The sequence below is a fragment of the Saimiri boliviensis genome, chromosome 8 (assembly GCF_048565385.1).
Source record: "Saimiri boliviensis isolate mSaiBol1 chromosome 8, mSaiBol1.pri, whole genome shotgun sequence".
Taxonomy (NCBI): domain Eukaryota; kingdom Metazoa; phylum Chordata; class Mammalia; order Primates; family Cebidae; genus Saimiri; species Saimiri boliviensis.
Window position 1 is genome coordinate 22,239,731 of NC_133456.1, and position 19,579 is coordinate 22,259,309.

Below are 19,579 nucleotides of genomic sequence, written 5' to 3' on the forward strand. Positions count from 1 at the left end.
AGGCGTGAGCCACCGCGCCCGGCCAATTTTTGTGTTTTTAATACAGATGGGGTTTCACCAAGTTGGCCAAGCTGGTCTTGAACTCCTGACCTCTGGTGATCCACCTGCCTCAGACTCCCAAAGTGCTGGAATTACAGGCGTGAGCCACTGTACTCAGCCAAGCTCTCTTTCTTTTAAGAAAGAAGTACAGTTGTGGAGTTTATGTATATTTTTCCTTCCCTAAGACATATAATTCATAGACCAATGGTTTCTATTCTATGGGCTTAGATCTTAGTTACACTAGAACTAAGTTTAAGTGTTCAACTTTTTAATATCATTGAATATTAAATGGTATCAAAGAATTATGGTAAATTTAGTAGGTACTAGAATGATATTATAGTTATTTAGGAGAGTGGCTTTAAATTTTAGAGATATGTGCTGAAGCATTTTGGTGTGTGTGTCTTAGTTTATAGGGCTATGATAACAAAATGCCCTAGACCAGGTAGTTTAAAAACAATGGAAATTTATTTCTCACAGTTCTGGAAACTGGGAAGTCCAAGTTCAAGGTGCCAGCAGATTTGGTGCATGGTGAAGGGCTATTTCTCATAGGTGTTGCCTTCTTGCTGCATCCTCACGTGGTGAAAGGGGCAAGAGAATTCCCTCAAACCTCTTTTTGAAACAGTCTTGCTCTGTTGCCCAGACCAAAATGCAGTGGCATGATCTCCACTCACTACAACCTTTGTTTCCTGGGTTCAAGCAATTCTCCTATTTCAGCCTCCCGAGTAACTGGGATTATAGGTGCATGCCACCATGCCTGGCTAATTTTTGTATTTTTTTTAGTAGAGATGGGGTTTCGACATGTTGGCCAGGCAGGTCTCAAACTCCTGACCTCAGGTGATCCACTCACCTCGGCCTCCCAAAGTGCTGGGATTACAGGCATGAGCCACTGTGCCCAGCCCACCTCAAGCCTCTTATAAGGCAGCAATCTCATGAGAGTGAAGCCCTTATGACTTAATCACTTTCCAAAAGCCCCACCTTTTAACACTATCCCATTGGGTATTGGGTTCCAACATAGGAATTTTGGGGAGACATGCGGACCATAGCAGTGTGGAGGATCATATGTAATTTAAGTGGTTTAGGAGTGTGTATGTCTGAAGGTTAAGCAAATACAGCAAAAGGTTAACAGTTGTTGAATATAGGTGGTAGTTATATGGCTGTTTATTGTAACATCTTTTCTGTTTTTTTTTTTCAGTATATTTGAAATTTTTTATAATTAAAAGTTAGAGAGGGTGCTCATACTTGAAAAATCACTAGTCCAACCTTGATTGTTTTAAAGGAGAAGTTTCATCACAGTGATTCAACGGCCTAGGCTTGTTTTTGCCTAACATTGTACGCCTAACATAAAGGGTTAAGTTAACTAAAGTATTAAACAATTGTGTGATAACATTATTGCCATGGTTTTCACTATCCTGAATGACTCTACAGTGTAGCATTCTGGCAGTCTCCGTAGGGGATACAGACATGTCATGTCCTGCTAGTTGCAGATGCAGATGAGTCAGCAGAATTGATAGTTTTCATTTGTGCCAGTAGATACCAAGCGAACATGGTGATCACTTGCTTATCTGCCTCACAGTCCCTGCACGAGATCCACAGCCTCAACCCTGGTGACCCAGCAGATTTTTGGGTAATTTGTAAGATGAAAGAAACAAATTCCCTACTTTTTTCCCCAACAAATAATATTAGAGCCAGAAGAGGGTATAGAATGAGTAAAACTCCCCTTTCTACTCTGGCCAAAGTACATTACTTAAGGTCTACACATAAGAGAAAATCTTTTGGCTTTACTCCGTGTAGACTTTTCTTTTCCTGCGGTTCCAGGAGTCCCCCTAGAAGGTAGACAGGCTTCCAATGTGTTCCCAGCTTTGAGCAAAATCACTACCAGGCTACAGAATGTGCCAAATAACCTGCTGTTCTGTACTGCAGCAGATGATGGTGGGGAAAGCAGAGAGTTTGTAGACAGCTGCTCCTCTCCTTAGTGTCTTGAGTCATGAGACTCTTACTTAGGGTATAACAGAAGTTAACCTGTTTTTCACTTGCTGTCTTAAAAGCAAACTTTTTTTTTTTTTTTTTTTTTTTTTTTGAGACGGAGTTTTGCTCTTGTTACCCAGGCTGGAGTGCACTGGCGCTATCTCAGCTCACCGCAACCTCCGCCTTCTGGGTTCAGGCAATTCTCCTGTCTCAGCCTCCCAAGTAGCTGGGATTACAGGCATGCGCCACCATGCCCAGCTAATTTTTTGTATTTTTAGTAGAGAACGGGGTTTCACCTTGTTGACCAGGATGATCTCGATCTCTTGACCTTGTGATCCACCCGCCTCGGCCTCCCAAAGTGCTGGGATTACAGGCTTGAGCCACCGCGCCCAGCCAAACTTTTGAAATGTATTTAAATATTCATAATCCCTGATTCTCTTAGCCTTTTTTTTTTTAATGTAAATATGGGGTTTCACCATGATGGCCAGGCTAGTCTTGAACTCTTGACCTCAGGTGATCCACCCACCTTGGCCTCCCAAAGTGCTAGGATTACAGGTGTGAGCCACCGCGCCCAGCCTGCCTTTTTTTTTTTTTTTTTTTTTTTTTAAAGAGAGTCTTGCCTCTGTTGCCCAGGCTGGAGTGCAGTGGCATAGTCATAGTTTACTGCAGCACTAACTCCTGGGCTCAAGAGATCCTCCCACCACAGCCTCCCAAGTAGTTGGGACTGCAGGTGTGTGCCACAACACCTGGCTATTTTTTTTTTTCCTTTTTTTTGTAGAGATGGGGGTCTCACTATGTTGCCAAGGCTGGTCTCAAACTCTTGACCTCAAGCTATCCTCCTGCCTCAGCCTCTCAAAGTGCTGGGATTACAGGAGTGAGCCACCATACCTCGCCTCTCTTAGCCTGCTTAAACATACTTCTTTGGCCAAGTGTGTATGTGTTTAACTAACATATTGTTAGAATATTATTCTTTCTCATTAAACATTTGAGTGTTAACAATGTAATGTATATATATTCTCATAGTTTTTTTCTTTTTGATTTTTGTGTTATATTTTTAACATAAAAATACAGAGATTAATTGGTGACTGTATGCATGAAAAATGAAAGAAAGGATAACGTAACAGAAACTCAAACACAATTAGCAAGCTTTTTTTTTTTTTTCCTTTCCTTTTTTTTTGAGACAAAATTTCACTCTTGTTACCTAGGCTGGAGTGCAATGGCGCAATTTGGGCTCACCGCAACCTCCGCCTCCTGGATTCAATTGATTCTCCTGCCTCAGACTGCCAAGTAGCTGGGACTACAGGCACGTGCCACCATGCCCAGCTAATTTTTTGTATTTTTAGTACAGACGGGGTTTCACCATGTTGACTAGGATGGTCTCGATCTCTTGACCTTGTGTACTTTCTTTTGTGTACCGTTCCTCAATCCATTCTCCTTCTTCAGAGACAAGTACCATCCTGAATTTAGTGTTTTTCATTAATATATATGTTTTATTGTTTTGTGTGTGTGTGTGTGTTGTTTTTTTTGAGACAGAATCTCCCTCTGTCACCAGGCTGAAGTGCAGTGATACTATCTCAGCTCACTTTAACCTCTGCCTTCTGGGCTCAGGCAGTCCTCCCAACTCAGCCTGTCAAGTAGCTGGGACTACAGGCATCGGCCACCAAGCCCAGCTAATTTTTATATTGTTTTTAGTGACAGGGTTTCTCCCTGTTGCCCAGGCTGATCTTTAACTCCTGAGCTCAAGCAGTCTGCCCACCTCAGCCTCTCAAAGAACATATATGTCTATATACTTGTATTGCATATACATGTGTCCCTAAACAATATATAGTTTTGTTTTACATGGTTTAAAATTTTACCTTAATGATTCTCTTTTACATTTTATGCAAGTCTATATATACAAAATTTCTTTAACTATTTTCACTTGATGTCATGCTTTTGAAATTATTTACATTGATACATATAGTTCTGATCTACTTGTTATATAGTATTCTGTTTTATGAACATACCACTGTTTGTCGGTTGATTCTCCTGTTAATGGACATATAGTTTTCAGTATTTCATTGTTTCATAAACAGTGCTATAGTGAATACTCTTGAACATGTCTTCTTATGCAAATATATGGATTTCTCTGGTATATACTAATTTATCTAGTACTTCCTAGGAATGGAATTACTGGGTTGTATTTAAATAGATATTCATCTATTTAAATATTGCTAAGTTGCTATCCAGAGTGATTGTGCTAACTTACGCCTATCAGTAGTGTGTGAAAGTTCCCATTGATCTGTGTCTTCACAAACACTTAAAATTTTTGCCTGATTGTGGATGTGAAATGGTGGTATCTACACAGTTACTTTCTACGTAGTGATTTGCTGATATTGGGCAAAGCTTCTGAAAGCCAGTGGAGCTGATTGACATCCTAGATTTTTTAACTCAGGAAATATTAGTTCTTAATTATACAAATAGGTAGTAGGCTATTCTGAATGGAATGCTGCTTGCTGGTGAAATAGTCTGTTTTCAAGAGCATTGAAAAACAAAACAAAACTTTAAAAACTCTGTGTTAGGAGTTCTATACCAGAATAACTTTAGGAAAAATGTTTTCCCTTAGGGCATTTTCACTTTCCAAATTTTTCCTTGTTGCTCCCTTTTCCTCCAGTGATTCTCTTAGCTCTTCTGACTGATACCATTCAAGGTCAAGAAAGAATGAAATGTTCAAACCCTTACTGACAAATTATCCCTGACAGCAGAATAAACCCACATCTAAGAGGCTTCTATGGTTTTTACTGCTATCACTTTGATTACTCCAATAGTGAAACTGTTGAATCTGTTTGTTAGAAGCCAAGGTAAGAAAGCAGAGAATGGTCTGCCACTGAACTGATAGCATCTGTTTTATAATTATCTGGTGACTTTTCTAGAGAAGATGTGTAAAGGCTGTGTTATTTCATGTGTACCACACTTAAATGATTGCTTCTTAAGTTGCATTGTACTCCAGTTATCTATTTTTGTGTAACAATTCACCTCAGAACTCAGCAGTCTAAGATTCCAGTTATGGGTAAGATGGAGCAAACACATTTTGTCTGTCTTTTCTACTGAACTCAGCTAAAACATCTGGCCTAGAGCAACTATTTGAGGACTCCAAAAGACATACCTTAAAGTTGCATTAAGAAGTTGCAGATTTAGGCCGGGCACGGTGGCTCAAGCCTGTAATCCCAGCACTTTGGGAGGCCGAGGCGGGTGGATCACGAGGTCAAGAGATCGAGACCATCCTGGTCAACATGGTGAAACCCCATCTCTACTAAAAATACAAAAAAAAATTAGCTGGGCATGGTGGCATGTGCCTGTAATCCCAGCTACTCAGGAGGCTGAGGCAGGAGAATTGCCTGAACCCAGGAGGCGGAGGTTGCGGTGAGCCAAGATCACACCATTGCACTCCAGCCTGGGTAACAAGAGCAAAACTCCATCTCAAAAAAAAAAAAAAGCAGTTGCAGATTTTGAAGTACTGTTGAACCAGGATTTATCATTTTCCTCTCTCTGGTATCCCCAGGCTTGAACTCAACACAGCCTAAAGCTGCTAAGTGGACATTAATGTGGAGAAGAGAACTCTAGGAGAAGCCTTCAGTTCTGGTTCAAGGAATGGGAAGGGGATATTGTAATACTAAGAGAAAGTACAGAAACTTTTTGTTTTTCTTTTTTCCGTTTCTTTCCTCTATTCTCTTGCATCATGAACCTCAAGCAGTCCTACAGTGATAGCAGATTGGAATCTAGCAAGAGATTAAAACTGATTGCAGGGAATCATTCTCAGACCAGTGGAGCTGTGGTCCCAACAGGGTGGAATGAGTCTCAGTTGCATTTTTCTCCCTCCTTCATCTGCCTGCCTCCAAACAAAGGTACTATTATGGAAATTATATGGCTGAGCAGAGTAAATAACACACCAGCTTTCTGACTAGGTAATGAGAAAGGGGAACCCCATTGACCTAGAAAGTACTGGGAGATTGTAAAAGATTTGGAAATAAACTCTTTTAGTTTTTATTATGAATTTTTGAGCTTATTCATGCACTGTGCATGCAGAAACCTGACCCCAAACACCATACCTAGACTTTGAGAAGTGAAGTAGGGGTTAAACCATTGCCAAGTCCCAGGCTGGCAACAGGGTATTGGTGCATGTGGGACAGATTCAAAAAGCACTGCAAAGACTTTGAAAACTTAACTGATGTTGGAATTCTCAGAAGAGAATTGACAATTCTCAATTGAGAATTCTGGTCAAAAATTGTGGCTGGGTAACAATGCAAGTACTACGGTTAGCAAGGTTGCAAGATAGATACTATGCCAATCTACACAAAATATTTAGAAAAAAAAATTCAAAAGTTTCAAAAAGCAAAACTTGAATTTGCCACACACCAAATACTATGTTGAATCCATGTAAAGTGATGTGTGTAGGCATTGCATTGGGTATTATAAATAATCTGGAGATTATTTAAAGCATATGGGAAGCCGGGTACAGTCGCTCACACCTGTAATCCCAGGCCTTTGGGAGGCTGAGGCAGGCGAATCATTTAAGTTCAGGAGTTCAAGACCAGCCCAAGCAGCATGGTAAAACCTTGTCTCTACCAAAAAAACTAATTAGCCAGGTTTGGTGGCTCATACCTGTAGTCCCAGCTACTTGGGAGGCTGAGGTGGGAAGATGGCTTGAGCCAATAAATATAAAGTTAGCTGCTGTTTAAAAAAAGTTTTGGCCAGGCACGGTGGCTCATGCCTGTTTAAAAAAAAAAAAGAGGAAGTTCTTCTCTATTTCTAATTTGTTAGAAGTTTTTATTTATTTATTTATTTATTTATTTATTTATTTATTGACAGTCTCACTCTGTCACCCAGACTTGAGTGTAGTAGTGCAGTCTCGGCTCACTGCAACCTATGCCTCCTGGGCTCAATTAATTCTTGTGCCTCAGTCTCCCAAGTAGCTGGGATTACAGGCATGCACCACCATGTCCGGCTAATTTTTGTATTTTTTCGTAGAGACAGGGTTTCACTGTGTTGAGCAGGCTGGTCTCAAACTCCTGGGCCTCATGTGATCTGCCCACCTTGGCCTCCCAAAATGCTGGGATTACAGGCATGAGCCACCATATCCAGCCCTATTTGCTAAGAGTTTAATCATGAGTGGCTGTTTACTTTTCTCAAATGCTTTTTCTGTGTAAACTGATATCATATGGCTTTGCTTCTCTGGGCTATTGTTGCACCTTGCTTGGTTTTCAAATATTGAACGTCCTGCTTGGATATGGTATATCATATATACTAATGGATTGCTAGCAATGCATATAAATATATTCATATGCATTGCTAGGTTTGATTTGCTAGTATGAGGCTGTTGGTGTGCTGTCTTGTTTTCTTTCATAGGTCTTCTCCAGGTTTAGTATCTGGATAATGCTGGCTTTATAAAATGAGTTCCTCCTCCTTCTGCTTTCTGGAACAGATTATATAGAATTGGCTTATTTCTAATGAATGTTTGGTAGAATTTACCACGGAAACCACAGGGAGATTTCTTTTTCAGAATATGTTTAATTATAAATTTCATTTTAAAAACAGTTATATAACCATTCAGGTTATGTATTTCATCTTAGGTGATTCTGGTGGTTTGTTGTTTTTTGGTCCACTTCATCTAAGCTGTTTATATATTTATGTACGCACAGTCTGGGTAGGAGTTCCCTATTATCCTTTTAACAAAATTCCAATCAGAAATCTCAGCAAAACTTTTTTGTAGCAATTGGCATGCTAATTCTTAAATGTATATGGAAAGGCAAAAGAACTACAAGAGTCAACCAATACTGGAGAAGAAAAATAAAGTTAAGTGAGTTATTCCACCCAGCTTTGAGACTTACCATAAAGCTACATTAATCAAGATGAAGCCGTATTAACAAAAGAGTAGGCATGTAGATTAATGGAATAGAATAGAAAGTTCAGAAATAGGCCCACATAATTATTGCCAATTCATATTTCACAAAAGTACAAAGGCAGTTCAATGGAGAAAGGATAGTGTTTTCAAAAAGAGGTGTTGGAAAAAGTAGAAATATGTATGCAAAAACATGAATCTCTCACATCTTATATAAAAATTAACACAAAAGAAATTACAAATTAATATATAAGAAACTATGAAACTTTTAGAACAACACTGGACAGTTTTATCTATGAAAGATGCTACTGAGAGAATTAAAGGGCATGCTGCGTGTTGGGAGAAAAATTTGTAAATCACCTATCTGACAAAGGACTTATATTCAGAATACAGATGGTTCCTGACTTAAAATGGTTCAACTTAACAATTTTTTGACTTTACAGTGGTGCTAAAGCAATACATGTCTAGTAGAAACCATATTTCGAGTACCTATACAACTATTCTGTTTCTCACTATCAGTACCATAGTCAATAAATTATTTTTCTATTTTTTATTTTAATTTTTTTTAAAAAGTAGAGACAGGGTCTCACTTGTTACCCAGGCTGGTCTTAAACTCCTGGGCTCAGATATTCCTCACATCTCAGCCTCCTAAAGTGCTGGGATTACAGGCATGAGCCACTGTGCCCAGCCTCATCCCTTGTTATAAAATAGTCTTTGAGTTAGATGATTTTGCCAACTGTGGGCTAATGTAAGGGTTCTGAGCACATTTAAGGTAGGTTAGGCTAAGCCATGATGTTCTAAGTTAGGTACATTAAATACATTTTCAACATGCAATATTTTCATTTTATTGTTTTTTTTTTAAGAGGAAGTTCTTGCTGTGTTGCCTAGGCCGGTCTCAACCTCCTGGCCTCAAGTGACCTCCCATCTTGGCCTCCCAACGTGCTGGGATTATACATGTTAGCTACTGTGCCCAGCCAATATTTTCATCTCTCAGTCGGTTTATTGAGACATAAGTCATGGGACAGCTGTATATAAAAAATTGTCAAAGCTCAATAGGTTTTTTTTTTGTGACAGAGTTTTGCTCTTGTTACCCAGGCTGGAGTGCAATGGCGCGATCTTGGCTCACCGCAACCTCCACCTCCTGGGTTCAGGCAATTCTCCTGCCTCAACCTCCTGAATAGCAGGGATTACAGGCACGCGCCACCATGCCCAGCTAATTTTTTGTATTTTTAGTAGAGACGGGGTTTCACCATGTTGACCAGGATGGTCTTGATCTCTGTTTGTTTTTGTTGTTGTTGTTGTTTTTTCATTGCATTTTAGGTTTTGGGGTACATGTGAAGAACATGCAAGATTGTTGCATAGGTACACACATGGCAGTGTGATTTGCTGCCTTCCTCCCCCTCACCTATATCTGTCATTTCTCCCCATGCTATCTCTCCCCACCTCCCCACCCTCCCGTCCCTCCCCCATTTCCCCCCAACGGACCCCAGTGTGTAGTGCTCCCCTCCCTGTGTTCATGTGTTCTCATTGTTCAACACTCGCCTATGAGTGAGAACATGAGGTGTTTGATTTTCTGCTCTTGTGTCAGTTTGCTGAGGATGATGGTTTCCAGGTTCATCCATGTCCCTACAAAGGACACAAACTCATCGTTTTTGATGGCTGCATAATATTCCATGGTGTATATGTACCACATTTTCCCTGTCTAGTCTATCATTGATGGGCATTTGGGTTGGTTCCAGGTCTTTTTTTTTTTTTTTTTTTTTTTTTGGTGAGACGGAGTTTCGCTCTTGTTACCCAGCCTGGTTAACAAGAGCGAAACTCCTTCTCAAAAAAAAAAAAAAAAAAAAAAAAAGTAGAGTCACTATAATTCTTGTTTCAAAAATATAAACTAGAGGGCCGGGCACGGTGGCTCAAGCCTGTAATCCCAGCACTTTGGGAGGCCAAGGCGGGTGGATCACGAGGTCAAGAGATCGAGACCATCCTGGTCAACATGGTGAAACCCCGTCTCTACTAAAAATACAAAAAATTAGCTGGGCATGGTGGCCACATGTGCCTGTAATCCCAGCTACTCAGGAGGCTGAGGCAGGAGAATTGCCTGAACCCAGGAGGCGGAGGTTGCGGTGAGCCGAGATCGTGCCATTGCACTCCAGCCTGGGTAACAAGAGCGAAACTCCGTCTCAAAAAAAAAAAAAAAAAAAAAAAAAAAAAAATATATATATATATATATATATATATATATATATATGTGTGTGTGTGTGTGTGTATATATGTGTGTGTGTGTATATATAAACTAGAGACAGTAAAGCACAGTAAAATATTCCAGAGTGGTAGGAATGCATAGCTAGACTATAGAGTGAGACAGTATTGTAGAGGATGTAAGTTGTTTTTTTTTTTGTTTTTTTGTTTTTTTGTTTTTAAATGTTGAGAAATAGTAGTCTAGAGAACACAGACGATCTCAAAAGTCAATAGAGGTCAAGAACCTGTTCATCTTACTCATTTCTGTATCCCTGTGTGTCCCACATAGTGTGCCTGGCACATAGTAAGAATTACTGAATAAATTAATACAAAGCCGTTCTACTTAAAAATTTTTGTCTCAGACTTTCAGGAGAATAATTTAGAGCTGCAAAAGTTTCACTCCGTTGTTAGTCCTACCTCTTCTCTACAGATAAGTTATGACTGACTCTTTTTGTCCCATATTAATACCTATTCCCTTTTGGACTAAAGTTTGTACCTGTACATACAGATAGATACAGGTACCATCTGTACCTGTACATATTTATATAATTTATCAGCTGCCCCCTTCTGTTTCTATCCTGGTTCATAGAATGAAATTGAAACATTAGTTGTATCTCCTACCTTTGATAGTAGACTAAAACCCATACACCAAAGTACTGTTAACTGATTTCCCAGAGTTTTCTCTTGGCCTTGTGTTAAGATGTTGCTAAGAAAGAAGCTCAGAACTAAAAAATTTAGTACAGTTGTTTCTTTTCAATTGGTAATAACCACCATTGTGGGCACTGTTTCTTGTGTATCCTAAAACTAAGGAATCAAAATTTCTTTTCATAGTGTAAGTATAACAAAAAATTAATGTTCAAAGTAGATTACTCTTTCAGAGGTTCTTATAAAATGGCCTTAAAAAACGTTTATTAATATAGGAAACTTGCTTATCCAGTCTTTCAAAATTACCTGCTTTGAAACTATTCGGTAATGACTTTTTTCTATTTGATGATACTTTAAAAAATAAGATGCTGTGTTATGTTTTTATTGAAGTAAGATTCTTGAAGAATGAAAAAGATGTTTTAGAAATTGTACAATTAGGTTGAGGTGGGCGGATCACTGGTCAGGAGTTTGAGACCAGCCTGGCCAGCCTGGCAAAACCCCATCTCTACTAAAAATACAAATTATCAGGCTTGGTGGTACATAGCTGTAATCCATGGTGCTTGGGAGGTTGAGGCAGGAGAATCCCCTGACCCCAGGAGACGCAGGTTGTCATGGTGATCTGAGATTGCTCCATTGCACTCTATTCTGGATGGCTGAGCAAGACCTTGTCTCAAAAAGAAAAAGAAATTGTAGGATTATCTTTAGGTGTTTGGGTACAAATGTAGATCCCCAAAAACTTTATCAGAAATTTGGAAATCTGTAAATAGGTTATATGTATCTCCTTTTAAAAATTATAAATATTAGTAAGCTGATATTTATAAAAACAAAATTAATGCACCTTGAAGAAAAATGTTTTTATTTCTTTATTCCTTATCCCTCCTTGTCCCACTGAACTGTTGAAGAACTTCATATAGATTTACCTTCCTATTAGTACTGTTTTGTTTTATCTCCATTGTCTTGTGTTTCCTGGCTAAATTTTACTTGTTATAAAGCTATTGGGTCACTTTTGGTCTAGACTAGAATTGTCATAATATAAGAGACACCATAAAATGTAAAGGAATATCTGCATTGCCCTGTTTTCTCTTGGTAGAAAATTCATGTTCTGGCTCCTTTTTTAGTGCCCCTCGTCTTTGGAGGAAGAATTTCTAAAGGCACACATTCTTGAACTAAAAAGAAATTATGATGTACATTAGGTTTGCCTTTTGGGTACATGTGAGAAATGAGGTTATTCACACCTTCTGTTCTGGCATATATCCATTACCAAAAATATATTTTTGGAATACTCTCCCTGTTCCGTAGTAAAGTCACAGAGGTGGTTTGGGGTTCTTCAACTAGGTCAGTGTCCAGGAACAGAGCAGATCAGAATCAGTATGTTGTTTATGATACAGATCAAATTAACCAATGATTCTTCAAGTTTTCTACTTCCTGTTTACTTCCTCCAGACACAAAATAGGTTCAAGGAGAAAAGTTCTTTTCTAACATTAAAATTTTGAGCTGCCTGTGTTTGGGATTCAAAGTATTTTGGGTGCTTATTGCTTAACTGGGCTGAAGATTATCTCATGTGACAGCATAGATCTCTTGTTTTGGAATTGCCATTACTTTCTAGAACAGGCATTCTGTACAGCTGCCAACATGCCCTGAATCCTCTTGCTTCATATTACAGTGATACTGCTTTGTCAGGGTAGAATTCAGCCTCACAGGGCTGGAGTCAGTCACTGCTGACCTCATGGCACAGTACAGCATGTACAAATCTGGGAGAAACCTGAGGGTTATTCGGCATATTCCTTCTCCTCTCTCACAAGCATGGAACCCTCACTCTCCTCGGAAACCGTATGTTGTATATGTGTGTGTATCTGTCTTTTTTTTTTAAAAAAAAAAAAAAAAAAAATCTCTTCCTGAATCCTATAGTTAGTCCTACAGCTTTAAGTGGGGGCTGGTTGGATAGACCAACACAGGAAACAGCCTGAGCTGCTGAAACTTAGCATTTTTCAGCAATAGATCTCAGCCAGGGGCATTTGCTATTTTAGGACTGACTTGTATAATGTTGTAATAATGGAGAAGCATGATATGTGTTTTCCTAGTTGTTCATTTTACCCAAAGCTATTTGGACAGAATGCAGAGGGTGCTCTGTAGCTTTATGGGCATGCTCAGATCATCCTGGAGTGTCCTGTCTCTTGTGTGTAATGGGCTGCTTCAGTGCAGAGTAAATGTCATCCTCACTTTCTCAAGCACAGTAGTTACTGGAAAATCAGTGTTTCCTTCAATGAGCAAGAGTTTCATTTGCCTTGGGCTGCTTGGGAAAAGCTTAAGTTTGAAGATGCCAGGCATGCATAACAAATAGGAATTTGGTTTAGAGCCACCCAGAATATTTCTCACATTAAAAAAAAAAAAAAAATTATCTGGGTGGCCAGAAAAAAAAGAAAGAAAGAAAGATTCCTTAGTGCTCAGCTACTTAATTTCAAAGTATTTTTCCCAAGGACTTGGAAATTTTCTGTATTGTAAAGCAATCTACACATATCTCCATGTTAAACTTGTATCTCCAGATCAGCAGAACAGATCTCTCAGATAAAACTGGATTGGAAGATGATCTAACTTTATTCAGCACAATCACTCTTTTCACATTTCATCCATAGTCTTGCATGTAAACAGCTTATAGTTTGATTTTACCATTTCTTTCAGTTGGTCTTGTAAATGATACATATTTTCTAAGAGATAAATACAAAAGCAAAGCAGATTCTTTACAGTTTTGCCTGATTCTGAAGTTAATGTACATTCATATTGTTTACTGTTGAGCAATTGGTTTTAAGATCCAAACATATTTTTCACTCTGAAGTTTGATATTGAATTACCCGCTTAGGCCTTATGGTTGATAATTTAAATGCCAACTTTTTAAACAGATTTGTGCCTCTGGTCTGTACCCTCTTTTTCTGTTGTTTGTTATATATCTTGGATTCAAAAACCCTGGCACATCTTGTTTGTTCTGAGGTTGTAAAAGGTCAGTTTACTTATCTGTTTTATTAAGAATGCTAGCCTAGGGCGAATGGGGTGATCAGAAGGAAAGGATTCATAGGAGAGTACTAAAGGAATAGTGGGTGGAGAATAACAGTAAAAGAGAAGTTAACTCCTTTTTCTTCATTATTAATAGTCAGGTGGGGGAGCATAAAACATAATTTAAACATTTTTAATTGATTTTATTTGGTGATTGCCTTAACTTACAAAAGTAGAGTATGATAATAAAATATATATATAGTTAGTACCTGAGTGAGTGACTGTAGGTTAAACCAGCAGTCCTCAACCTTTTTGTCACCAGGGACCAGTTTTGTGGAAGACACTTTTTCCACAAATGGGGTCAGGGTGTCTGTGGGGGAGGTTGGAGTGGGATGGTTTTGGGATGAAAGTGTTTTCACCTCAGATCATCAGGCATTAGAGTCTCATAAGGAGCATGCAACCTAGATCCCTCGCAAGCACAGTTCACAGTAGCATTTATGCTCCTATGAGAATCTAATGCCACCACTAATCTGACAGGAGGTGGAGCCCAGGAAGTAATATTCAGTTGTTCACTGCTCACCTCCTACTGTGTGGCCTGGTTCCTAACAGCCAACTGACCTGTACTGGTCTGCAGCCGCGGGCTGGGGACCCCTGGATTAAACTATTTCTTTGCTTCCCTACCTTTGTCTCTCTCTCTCTCTCTCTCTTACCCAAACTATTCATTCCTGGTAAAATATTCTCATTGAAACAATGATTAAAATGTTCAAAATGTGAAGTACTTTCTCCTAGTATCTAAAACTTTATATAACAATCTGGATACATGAAGCTGCTATAGTTAGGGGCTCATATATGACCTCCTTGCATGAGATTGCACACATTTTTGAAGAGTTCATTCCAGATTACAGAATTAATGTTTTGAAGGCAGGATTTGAGAAGAGAACATGTAGCTGACTCTAGGAAATAAATGGAGAAGTTTAGAAAAGGACACAGTAGAACCTACTCTATATTTGTTGAACTCATATCTGTATTGTAATTTGCAAGATTAGAATTGGTAAACATCTGGGAATATATTATAAAGATGAATAATTCCCCCTTTTCAGTAAGCCTGCAATGCCACACATCTTTGCGTTTATGTTAAAGTCAGGTAGATGATGCAGACATTCCAGATAACTCTTTGAGAATTTTGACAGTGCCTGAGTTTTCTCTACAAATGCCCAGAATTTACAGTGGCAATTTAGAACATATATGTGTAATTACTTATGTATGCTATACCTTTTAAACAAATGTTATCTACATTGGTTGATAAAATGTTATCGACATTGGTTGATAAAACTGCCCTCACATCTAAACCTTCAAACTGCCTCTTGACCTAAATCTCATTATTCCTTAGGTCTCTTACTGCCACATAAAGATCAAATTCCATAAGAACAACAAATGGTCTGCCCACATTATTTTGTTATTGTAGAATTTTTTAATTGAGTACCACTCAAAAGAAATAGCTAAAGTAGTGATTTGAATGGTGGATGAAAAACAGTCAAGAACTGTTTAAAGCTTAAAAACATTTGTCATAGATTATTTTGATATATATGAGAAATTATTAAACATCAACTCTAGTATACCCTATCTAAGCAGATGCTGTTGTAAACCAATCATTTGTTCATTCAACAAATAGATTTTGAGAATCTGCTGTGTACCAGAGTTTAGGGTTTGAGATGGGCTTCAGATCGATCAGTGAACAAAGTAGACAAATACTTTGCACGCATGCAGCATTTTTGTTGGGAAATTTGACAAAAAATGAAAACCTAACAAGTAAATTATAGAGTATATTAGAGAAAGATGAGACTGTAAAAACAGTAATGCAGCCAGACTTGGTGGCTCATGCCGGTAATCCCAGCTCTTTTGGAGGCTGAGGCAGGCAGATCTCTTGAGCTGAGGAGTTCAAGATCAGCTTGGGCAACATGGTGAGACCCCCATCTCTACCAAAAACATGAAAACAATCATCGAGCATGGTAGTGTACAAATTACAATATAGTTATGAGTTCAAATCTAGAGTGGGTTCTATAGTGTCCTAGTTTTTGAAACCTCTCCATTTATTTCCTAGAGTTTTCTCAAATCCTTCAAAACGTTCATTCTGTAATTTGGAATGAACTGTTCACAGAGCATGTGCAGTCTCATGCCTGTGGTCCCAGCTACTGAAGGCTGAAGTGGGAGGATCGTTTGAACCCTTGGAGGGTCGGGGTAGAGGTTGCAGTGAGCTAAATTGCCATTGCACTCCAGCCTGGGTGACAAAGCGAAAAGAGAGAGAGAGAGAGGAGAGAAGGGCGTTGAAAGTGCTGGGCATTGAGGGTTGACTGCCATTTTTAATAGAACAGTAAGCATAAGCTTGATTTAAAACAAGATATTTGAAGGAAGGCTTGAAAGAGGAGAGCAGGTTAGTCATTCAGCTGAGGAATGAGCATTTCTGGCAGAGGGTACAGCCAGAATAACTGCAGGAGTTTTCACTGCGTTTACAAGGAATTAAAAGAGGTTAGTTGGATGACTAGAGCAAGAATCAAGGGCGGGAAGAATGGTAGGAATTGAGAGTGTGAAAGATTAAATATAATGTCTCAGTTATCTATTGCTGTGTAACAGACCAACTTAAAACTTAGTGGCTTAGCTAGGCACAGTGACTTGCACCTGTAATCCCAGGGATTCAGGAGGTTGAGGCAAGAGCATCACTTGAGACCAGGAATTCAAGATCAGCATGAACAACATGGTGAGATCTTGTCTTTAGAAAAAAAAGAAAATTAGCCAGGCACAATGGTGTGTGCCTGTAGTCCCAGCTATTCAGGAGGTTAAGGTGGCAGAATCACTTGAGCTCATGAGTTGGAGACTGCGGTGAGCTATGATGAGGCTCCTGCACTCCAGCCTGGCTGACAGACTGAGACTGTCTTTAAAAAATAAAATAAAAATAATTAGTAGCTTAATGTAACTATTTTATTTGCTCATAATTTTGAGTCAGCCATTTGGGCTAGGCTCCACCAGGTGGTTCTTAGGCTGATCTTGCCTCCCGTCATTATAGATGTTGGGAGGCTCTGGTGGACCTGGATGGTCTAAGATGCCCTCCCACTGGGAGTGGTGGCATGCCTGTAATCCCAGCACTTTGGGAGGCCGAGGTGGGCGAATCATGAGGTCAGGAGTTCGAGACCAGCCTGACCAACATGGTCAAACCCTGTCTCTACTAAAAAATACTTAAAAATTAGCTGGGCTTAGTGGCAGACACCTGTAATCCCAGCTACTTGGTGGCGGTGGGCGGGGGGGGGGGTGCGGGGGGGGGGTGCGGGGGGGGCGGGCTGAGGCAGGATAATTGCTTGAACTCTGGAGGCAGAGGTTGCAGTGAGTCCACTGCACTCCAGCCCAGGCAACAGAGTGAGACTCCATGTCAAAAAAAAAAAAAAAAAAAAGACTTCCCTTCCTCATGTGTCTGGTAGTAGGTACTGGCTGTTGGCTGGACCTCTTAAGGATTTTATTTTATTTTTTCTTTTTAATATTTATCCAGGTAGATGAGCTACAAGGATTTTAGCCTGAATAACTATTAGAAGGATGAGGTTGTCAATAACTGAGATGTAAAGAGTACTGGAAGTCTCAGTGCTGCAAGAAAGGGCAAACTCCAATACACAAATACTTTTTAAGCCTCTGTTTGTATCACATTTACTAACATTTTGCTTGGCCAAAGCAAGACCATGACCAAAGCCAATTTTACTGGATGGAGAAATACATTCCACCTCTTTTTTTTTTTTTTAAGACAGGGTCTTACTCTGTTGCCCAGGCTAGAATGCACTAGCACAGACACAGCTCACTGCAGCCTGGACCTCCTGGGCTCAAGCCATCCTCTCAGCTCAGCCTCCTAAGTAGCTGGGACCACAGACACGTGCCACAGTGCTGTTCTAATTTATTTATTTTTGTAGAGATGGGATCTCACCATGTTGCTGACGCTTGACCTCAAACTCCTGATCTCAAGTGATCCTCCTGCCTCGGCCTCCCAAAATGCTGAGATTATAGGCATGAGACACTGTGCCTGGCCAGAAGCCACCTCTTGACAGGAGTGGGAAAGCCAAATAATAAAGGGAAGGGCCTACGAGATTGAATGAATGTGACTATTAATCTGCCACAAAGAAAGCCAGATCAGATATGCCTTTGAAGGCCATTTGAGTGTAAAGGAAATTGAATGGAAAAAACAGACTTAGTTTGTCCCACTATCTTCTCACAACTTCTTCTGACACCAGATGTGTGGGAATTTCTTCCCACCAGCAAGTAATTCTTCAGTAGACACCAGCTGGGTATCCTTTAATTCAATTCAATTCTGACTCTGTTTACCTGGAGATAGTATCAGATCACACTAGTTGAGGACTGAATCCCACAAGACTGCATCCCACTTCTAGTGCCCATTGAAAGCCCCAGGTTATTTTGCTTGTACTTCTGATCAACTGGCTGTAAATTGGGGTTCCCACAACCTTCTTCTTGGGCTCAGTTAATTTGCTCACAGAATTCAAGGAAAGTGTATGCTGGCTTATTATAAAGAAAAAGTGAGGCCGGGCGCGGTGGCTCAAGCCTGTAATCCCAGCACTTTGGGAGGCCGAGGCGGGTGGATCATGAGGTCAAGAGATCGAGACCATCCTGGTCAACATGGTGAAACCCCGTCTCTACTAAAAATACAAAAAATTAGCTGGGCATGGTGGTACGTGCCTGTAATCCTAGCTCCTCAGGAGGCTGAGGCAGGAGCATTGCCTGAACCCAGGAGGCAGAGGTTGCGGTGAGCCAAGATCGCACCATTGCACTCCAGCCTGGGTAACAAGAGCGAAACTCCGTCTAAAGAAAAAGAAAAGAAAAAGTGCATAGGCAAGGCATATGGGAAGGGATGTGTGCTTCCATTAAGCCTCCACCCTCCACGAAACTCCACATGTTCAGCTATCTGGAAGCTCCCTAACCTTGGGGTTTTATGGAAGCTTCATTATGTGAGCATGATTGATTAAATTGCTTGCCATTGGTGATTAATTTAACCTTCACTTTCCTTCCTTTACCCTCAGAGGTTGGGGGGATGGGGCTGAAGTGCCTTGGTCTTTTGGCTAATCCTGAAGTCGCCAACCATCAGCCATCTTACTAGCATACAAAAAGACACATCACTTTGGAGATTCCAAGGATTTTAGTAGTTGTATGCCAGGAAAAGGAGAGGAAGACCAAATACAGTTGACTCTTGATCAAAGTGGGGATTAGGGGTGCTGGACCCTCACACACAGTCGAAGATCCATGTATGACATTTGACTCCCCCAAAGGTTTACTAACAGTCTGTTGCTGACCAGAGCCTTACCAATAACATAAACTGTTATTAACACTTATTTTGTATGTTTTATGTATTATATACTCTATTCTTTCAGTAAGCTAGAGAAAAAATGTTGAGAAAATCATAAGGAAAATGTTAATTTTAAAATAAAGTTAAAATGAGTTAAATAATTAACATATTTTAATGTTAAAATGCTATTAAAATTATAAAGGAAGAGAAAATACATTTACAGTACTGTATTTACATATGTTTACATGACAAATTATCTGTATGAAATGGCAGGCAACCACAACAGCAGACCTCAACCTATGGTACATATCATGCAGTCAGCTTTTTCTTACAATGTCTTGACATTTTCTGTGCTTCTTGGGAGCACATCAGTGTCACTAGTTACACTTCTTACACATCTCATGTTATTATTCAAGGTTTACAGTATTAAACTAAACACAATGAAAAATAATAGAGAACCCCTAAGAGATACACTTTTTACTGAGATATGCAGTGTGCTG

General features: G+C 39.6%; 1 protein-coding gene across 29 annotated transcripts in view; it reads left to right on the forward strand.

The window, feature by feature from the left end:
• The window catches only part of TMCC1 (transmembrane and coiled-coil domain family 1), a 261,462-nt gene that overhangs the window by 162,190 nt on the left and 79,693 nt on the right, over positions 1-19,579 (forward strand). The window contains exon 1 of one of the 29 annotated variants that reach the window (XM_010336917.3): positions 10,136-12,607. The exons of 27 other annotated variants lie outside the window; for them this stretch is intronic. In XM_010336917.3, the coding sequence (XP_010335219.1) occupies positions 12,566-12,607 (42 nt within the window). In that variant the 5' untranslated portion in view covers positions 10,136-12,565. Of the gene's footprint in view, positions 1-10,135; positions 12,608-19,579 lie in introns of those variants that run through there. One more of the 29 variants, XM_010336918.3, reaches the window with a different exon arrangement.